Source organism: Hyla sarda (genome assembly GCF_029499605.1).
Source record: "Hyla sarda isolate aHylSar1 chromosome 1 unlocalized genomic scaffold, aHylSar1.hap1 SUPER_1_unloc_5, whole genome shotgun sequence".
NCBI lineage: Eukaryota > Metazoa > Chordata > Amphibia > Anura > Hylidae > Hyla > Hyla sarda.
This window is the reverse complement of record NW_026607591.1, coordinates 548,882-557,143: the sequence shown is the minus strand read 5'-3', so window position 1 is coordinate 557,143 and position 8,262 is coordinate 548,882. Positions and strand designations below refer to the sequence as shown.

The following is an 8,262-nucleotide window of genomic DNA, read 5'->3' as shown; positions in this document are numbered from 1 at the left end:
CCACACCCAACGGCCCTCCTGGTCTACCTCACAGCTCACCACCTCCCCCCCAAAGGATTTATGGAGTAGAATGATCGCTCCTGCCTTACCACCCAATGACTTCACCTACCCATAGTTTAGACATGCGGATCAAATCTTCGGATGCCAGATGAGTTTCCTGTAGCAACACCACATCGGGACAAAGTCTTTTGAGATGACGGAGGATTTGCGTCCGTTTGTTAGGGGAGCATAGACCTTTGACGTTCCAGGATACAATATGCATGGCTGAAATGAGAGGGGAAAAAAAAGAAAAAAGGGGGGGGGGGAGAAAAGAGAGGTAGGGTAGATGGGGTACTAGAGCGTTAGGAGGGTAGAAAGATCAGAGCAAAAGGAGTACAAAGGAGAAAAAGGGGGACACACTCACTCAGAACACACACACTCAGAACGGATTACTTAGTAGGCAGTAGATTGAGTCAGATAAACGTGGCAACTACTATGTACAGGTAAGAGAGAGGCAATAAAGAACTATATTCACACTATGTGTATTTCGACACCCTTAAGAGAGCAATCTCCCGGCCAAATGAAAACTAAAACTAGAACCGAGTAACCACCCCTGGAAGTATAGTCTAACATCTACTGCATAACAGTAAACATCCCACAAAAGACTAAGCAGATCCTAATAGATCAGTCCTCTTTGAGTCCCCCAGCTAGAAACTGCAGCAGTCCAAAAGCACACAATGCAGATGATAGCAAATCAAGTCGAGTGAGCCCTCCTCAGGAATAGTCAAACTGTATGAAAAGAGCCACCCCCTGTGCCACATCCATGCGGGGAGACCAGTATCATTGAGTCCCTCTCGGGGTACCGGGTTGGCGTGGAGCCGATGTCTGTGGCCTGTCTGGGGAGCGGCTACCGGACCGTCTACGGTGCCTGGAGCTAGCCGGACTGTTCATAGCCGCCTCAGTGGCAGCGGGGCTGTTAAAAATCGAAGAAGTCCCATCACCGTGAAAAACTAGACGGCCGGATACTGAAGCTGGAACTTGGTCTTGCGCCGAAACAGGTCAGAGCAGACACCACTGAAGGCCCTTCTGCGCTTCGCCACTGGGGCCAAAAAGTCCTCAAATATTAAGATCTGGCAGTCACAGACCCTCAGCGGCGCAGAGCGCCTACGAAAAGCTTGTAGGATAGATTGTCGGTCATTGTAATTCAACAGTTTGAATATCACCTGGCGTGGACGGTCAGTCCTGCTCTGTTGTGGGGTCCGCGAACCGTCAGGGTGCGGTCCCGGTTCAATTCTATGGGTCCTCTCCACCTGGCAGTAGTGATCCAGCCCCAAAGCTTCCGGCAACTCCACCTCACAAATATAGTGCATGTCATAACTTGTTCAGAGAGTCCAACAATACGTAGGTTGTTGCGCCTAGACCGGTTCTCTAAATCGTCCAGTTTAGCCCCGTGGCTAGCATTTTCATGTTGGAGATCAGAGACATAGGCAGAAAGATCAGCATGGCTTTTTTCTAGGACCTGTACATCACTTTTGACGTCTGTGACCAGAGCAGTGGTATGCGACAGTTCAGACCGGAGTTTGTCAAAGGATGCCTGCAAGGTAGCCTCCAAGGTTTTCTGTAAGTCAGGGACTATTTGGGCCATGACCTGAGCCACCAGAGATTTGAAATCAAAAAAAGGTGGTTGACCCATTAGGGGCTCAGGTGGGGACATGGTCTGCGACAGTCCATCTGGGGAAAGGGCAGAAGAGGACCCCGTGGTGCTAGGCAGCTGAGAGGAGGCAGAGGCATGGGTGCTCCCCTCCGCCATTACAGGCAATGCAGGGCAGGCAAAGTCAGTGAGGAGGGGAGAGGAGGACGCCTCATGGGGCATGTTGCTGACCTGAGGAGTCACTGCAGGAGAGGCGGAGAGTGGCAAGGAGGCAGGTGGGTTCCGTCCCTTCTTCTGTCCCGATGCCCGGTATGTGAAGGAGGAGAGCCGGCGCCTGAAGCGGCCGTTCCTCCACGTGGCGTTGCGGCGGGACTCCTGGGCGTCGCTGCGGGAGTGCGGGCGCGTTCCGGGGAATGCTGCTGACTGCGGAGCAGGTATCACTCCATGCAGCGGGGCAGAGGCTGGTGACTGTGTGGCCCGATCACCGGCCATCCAGGGGTAATGATACCGGCGGTATATCAGCGGTCGGGGTCGGAAGACGTGGCAGCTCCTCTACTCGCGTCCTCCCATGGCAGCGCCGGAACCGGAAGTCCCCTCAGCTCCTCTTCTCATATAAGATGCATTTTGGTTACTATTAGGAGCAAAAGAAATCAGATAAGAATAAAGCTTAGATAGTATTATTATTTAGGGAAAAAATACAATATCTCTAAACAATTTCAGGGACTGTCTGATGCCTTGAATTAAAGTCTCTACAATCATAATGAGAAGGGGGCGGGGACAACACTGACACGTTACATTCCCTATATACAACGTCAGGGACAATATTACATTTATTATAAGTCCAGTGTGCGGAGATGAATATAAGAATAATAAATCATATAAGAAAGAAAACTTTTATTAACAATTGGTAACAAGTTTGGAAATGCAGTATATGATATAGTATAAATGTCAGATATCCTATGTACATGGATAATATATAGATGTGTTATCTGCATCATTTACTGCTCTGAATTGACATCTCCCCTGTGTGAGTTCTTTTATGTTTAACAAGATTTGATTTATCAGTAAAACATTTTCCACATTCTGCACATAAAAATGGCTTCTCCCCTGTGTGAGTTCTTTGATGGTTAATAAGATCTGATTTCTGAGCAAAACATTTCCCACATTTAGAACATGAAAATGGCTTCTCCCCAGTGTGAGTTCTTTTATGTTTAACAAGACTTGATTTATCAGTAAAACATTTCCCACATTCTGCACATGAAAATGGCTTCTCCCCAGTGTGAGTTCTTTTATGTTTAACAAGACTTGATTTAAAAGTAAAACATTTCCCACATTCTGAACATGAAAATGGCTTCTCTCCTGTGTGAGTTCTTTGATGTACAACAAGACCTGATTTAAAAGTAAAACATTTCCCACATTCTGAACATGAAAATGGCTTCTCCCCTGTATGAGTTCTTTGATGTTTAATAAGATCTGATTTCTGAGCAAAACATTTCCCACATTCTGAACATGAAAATGGCTTCTCCCCTGTGTGAGTTCTTTGATGTACAACAAGGTCTGATTTAAGAGTAAAACATTTCCCACATTCTGAACATGAAAATGGCTTCTCTCCTGTGTGAGTTCTTTGATGTGCAACAAGACCTGATTTAAAAGTAAAACATTTCCCACATTTAGAACATGAAAATGGTTTCTCCCCTGTGTGAGATCTTTTATGTTTAGCAAGACTTGAATGATAAGTAAAACATTTCCCACATTCAGCACATGAAAAGGGTTTCTCCCCTGTGTGAGTTCTTTGATGTTTAACAAGGTCTGATTTCTGAGTAAAACATTTCCCACATTCTGAGCATGAAAATGGCTTCTCTTTTTTTTGTGTAGCAATCTGTGATGACTGAGAAGACAGGACCTGTATATAAGGATGAGATGACAGATCTTGGCTGTGAAGGGCTGAGGGTGTATCTGGGATAATGGAATGTTCTTCATATGTATCTTGTGTGATATCATCATCTGCTTTATAATCTGAAGATATAAGATTCTCCTCTGATCTCCTGCTACAAGAATCTGCCAAGAATAAAACAGATTTTATTTTTGAGTTTTAACCCCTTAACAACCCAGGACATTTTTGCATTTCTAAGCAATAGTACCTTGTAAATCCACCCTTCATTTTCAAATAAAATGAAACTGAAGGTTGCTATTATAGCGGAGCAGCCATACAACAGTGGTGTCAAACTGTGGCCCCCCAGTTGATGCAAAACTTCAACTCCCAGCATGCCTGGACACCTCCTCTAGAGGATGCACACTGTCCCCGAAAGGTAAATCTCATGGAATCCCTTAGTGCAGTGGTCTTCAAATTGCGACCCTCCAGATGTTGCAAAACTTCAACTCCCAGCATGCCCGGGAGTTGAAGTTTTGCTACATCTGGAGGGCCACAGTTTGACACCACTGCCTTACAAGAAGCAGGGACACCCGTCTTTGACAATCATGTGGACACAGTCTCAGGGAAAATCACTGCTATGGGGCCCGATCAGTGAACAAATGACCGTGCCCCCCAATCCACCTGACCCCACAGGTTATAATGGAGCAGTCATCCAAACCGCCCCCTTTATAATCCTCATGCCAGCCAGAGAATTCAGGCAAAGGATAGGGGATACGTTACAGATCACGGGGGTTCGACCCTTGGGACTCCTTGCGATCTCCTGAACGGGGCCCTGGCAGTCTGCTTGAAGGGGGCGGACCAAACCCTGCATGGAGCGGCGGCCGACACTCCCCCTCCATGAATCCTATAGAGATACACGGGGGGTATTGGCCGCGGCATCCTGTGGGGGTCAGAACGGCCGCTTCCGGCAGACGGCCAGGGCCCCGTTCAGGAGATCGTGGGGAGTCCCAGTCAGACCCCTGTGATCTATAACCTATCCCCTATCCTGTCTACGCAGAGAGTATCACATTTTTGTCTTTTGTCTATTAATGCGAATAGAAAGACTTATGTCCTGATAAAGTTAGTGAAATTTTCCTGGAACCAAGTTAAAAGGGGAACCTTTATTTTTAATGATTTTCGCTCACGACTCGCCAGCCGCACCTATACCTCCATTTGGACCCACACAGGTGATCCGAACTGAAACATTTCCGTATCAGAGGGAAAGAATGAAGGGATTTAAAGGGCTACTCCGCTGCTAGACATCTGATCGCGGGGTCCGGCTGCTGGGGCCCCCCAGGATCTCCTGCAGCACCGGGCGTTCTAAACAAACTCCAGATTCCTGGAGCTGTGGTTGTGACGTCATGACCATGCCCCCTCGTGATTTCGACTGACACGCCCCTCCCATAAACATGAATGGAGGGTCATGGCCGTGACGCCACAATCATGGCCTCTGGCTCCGAGCGTTCTGAACAAAAAAATTAAAACCGCTGAAGCACCGGAGAACCCATTTAAAGGAAAACTCTAGTCCATGAGTACTTATCCCCTAGTCCCAGAATCATGTGGATAGGGGATGTATGTTTGATCACTCGGGGTCCCGTTCGTGTATCTCAGTCTCTCCCATAGAGATTCATGGAGAGACATGTCCGGCACCTCTTGGTGCGACGGTCGACAGTAATCCCTGCACGGAGCAGAGGTCACCTGTGCCTGGATAGATCTGGGGTGTCGGGCAGGAGATCACGAGGGGTCCTGGCAGTCGGACCCCTAACGATCAGACACTTATCACCTCTCCTCAGGATTCTTTGGAAGGTGCCAACGCCATCTTGTGTAGCGGTTCGGACATAAGTTTGCAGCTTCTTTGTCGCTGACTGACCCCTGGTAGGACCCATAGCTGGGGTAACTGAACTAAGGCTTTTCGGGGTCTTTGGGGCAGAAGAAAGTGGTCCAGGACAATTAAAGACATGGAATCTATGCAGAGTTACTGCAACATGTGTCCGCTCAGCGTAGAAAAGGGAAGAGAACGACTCCAGGAAGACGTCACCTGTTAGTCACTGCTGGGATCTACTGCTATATGGTCTCTATATGGAATAATATTAGTCTGTATATAATGTGATTCATAAACAGTATGGCGGTATTATTCAGTCACTATGTAGTGGTGATGGTATCAAGTCGACTGCTATAGAGTCAATATAGCGTGGGGAGGGGATAGTCTTTGCCCTGAAGTCCCGAAGATTCTACTTACACCAATACTTCCCGAAAATATTATTGCAGCCGGTGACTGAATAGCATCTGGGACCCTTCTCTGTATTTAGTGGTTACTACTCACCTGGGCGGTTACCTGTAGGAATGTCCTCCTTATACTGCTCATCACCACTCACATCTGTCTCTTCTTCTACTTTTACTATTATGTCTGTAGCATTAATATAGATCAGACCTTTCCCTGTAGAAATGCCCTCCTTATACTGCTCATCACCACTCACATCTGTCTCTTCTTCAAATTTTACTATTATGTCTGTAGCATTAATATATATCAGATCTTACCCTGTAGGAATGTCCTCCTTATACTGCTCATCACTGCTCACATCTGGCTCAAAGTGAGAATGTTGAGCCCTTATTGTTTGGATAGAATTATTTCAAATTCAGTGGATAAATAGCAATTAACTTTCATTTCCACAAATTATTTGTGGGACATCATTTTGGTAAGTCACTTCTGAAAAGTAGGAAATGCGCCCCATATTTTTTCACGTTGTTCGTCCTGGGCTGGGCAGTACCCCTACTTAGGCCATATCTGGTTGCCTGACCACCTGGTAGGACCAAGAAGGAGAGGAGCCCCCTTTGGCTATCAGGACATCATTATATGAATTATAGAGCCCACTCCATGCCTGCAAACGATCGGAGCTGTCAGAACAATACCGCACCCCACAAGTGTATTGTCTGGACCAGGGAGCGCTCTGATTGGTCCTTGGTCTTCTAGCAGTGACGCGCGGCTGTCTGTGACAGTTATAGTTCCTGATGGATATATCCGTCATGTTGTGGGAATAATCATCCGCTCATGGTGAATATATCCATCACTGGGTGTTTGGGTGATCGTCCCCATTCATACAGCATTTCTGCAGTATCGGTGTCCGTTGTCATGTCAGAAAAGGGATCCAATGTATACTGGACCCGTCTCATTCAGAAGTGACTGGAGCTGCTACAGTATATGTCAGAATCATTATTATTGACGTGATGCTGACGGATACCTGTAACATAATGCTGAAACGCAGTATGAACGGGACGCAGTGTAGGGTCACATAGAGTGCAGAGTATTTCACACCGCGGATGCCTCCGGTAGTCACAAGGGCGAGATCACTGCTGCGGCTGGGTAGCTCAGTGTGTCTGCTCATGACTGCCGGCGGGAAATCCACCGCTATGAGTGGACACACAAAGATACCCAGCCGCAGCAGGGAGCTCACTATTGTGACTGCCGGGGCATCCTCAGCATGTAATATGGGATGTGCGCCGTGTAATCCTACACATTATGCATTTTTATTTTTCATTATATTTATTTAATAAATGTATTTTAAATTTCATTTTTTTACCCTTTTTTTTTACATTTTTTTTTCACTTATTCTTTTTTACACTTTTTATTACACTTTTATTTATTTTACCGTATATTATTTATATTATTTGTACACCTTTTTTAAATGCTTTGGAATACTTATACTTAGTTATATGCTGCCTGTCAGTTTTACACTAGCAGGCAGCATATCAGGACGTGGCAGTCCTGGGGGTCCTTGTAAGACCCCCGGCTGCCCAGGTAACTAGTAGCACCCCGCGATCGTTGCAGGGTGCTGCAGGAGAGAGACAGAGGGAGCCCCATCCCTCTGTCAAACTCCTTACAATTCGTGGTTGCTTCCGACCGCGGATGTAAGGGTTAAACTGCAGGAACCGCCTGCCGGGGATTACACACAGCACCCGGCGATCACGCTGCGGGGTGCTGCAGGAAAGACAGCTCCCTCCGTCAAAACACTTACAGGCTGTAAGGGTTAAACTGCTGAGACCGAAGTTTACTTCAGTCCCGGCAGTGCGGCAGGGTCCCGGCTGTGTGTTACAGCTGAGTCCCTGCCGCGATCTTGTGGGTACACTGGGCAGTACCCACGAGAACCATGGAAGTGTATACTCATCCAGGAGCGGGAACGCGCATTCCCCTGGACATGTATACTCGTCCATGGTCGTTATCATGTTAAAAGGAAAACTCTAGTACATGAGTACTTATCCCCTAGCCACAGAATCCTGGGAGGATAAATGTCTGATCGTTAGGGGTCTGACCACTGAGACCCCCGCGATTTCCTGCCTGGCATCCCGTTTGTATATCTCCGGCTCTCCCATAGAGATTTATAGAGAGACATGTCAGGCACCTCTTCATGCAGTGGTTGAAAGTAATCCCTGCACGGAGCGGAAGTCACTTGTGCCTGGAGAGATCTGGGAGGTTCCCAGCCTGAGATATGTATTGGGGAAGGGTATTCCAAAATTTGCCCTGTAGTCCCAGATATTCTAATTACACCACTACTTCCCCCCAAATATTATTGTAGCCAGTGACTGAATATAATCTGTGACCCTTCTCTGTATTTAGTGCTCACTACTTACCTGGGTGGTTACCTGTAGAAATGTCCTCCTTAAACTGCTCATCACTGCTCACATCTGTCTCTTCTTCTTCCTTTATGTCTGTAGCATTATTATA

At 47.0% G+C, this 8,262-nt stretch overlaps 1 protein-coding gene across 1 annotated transcript in view; it reads right to left on the bottom strand.

Annotated features, from left to right (window-relative positions):
• Window positions 1–2,545: 2,545 nt before the first annotated feature.
• LOC130298217 (oocyte zinc finger protein XlCOF22-like) overlaps window positions 2,546–8,262 on the bottom strand; it is a 300,794-nt gene continuing 295,077 nt past the window's right edge. Inside the window, exon 9 of the mRNA XM_056551134.1 lies at window positions 2,546–3,485. Within this exon, the coding sequence (XP_056407109.1) occupies window positions 2,625–3,485 (861 nt within the window). The 3' untranslated portion in view covers window positions 2,546–2,624. The remainder of the gene's footprint in view (window positions 3,486–8,262) is intronic.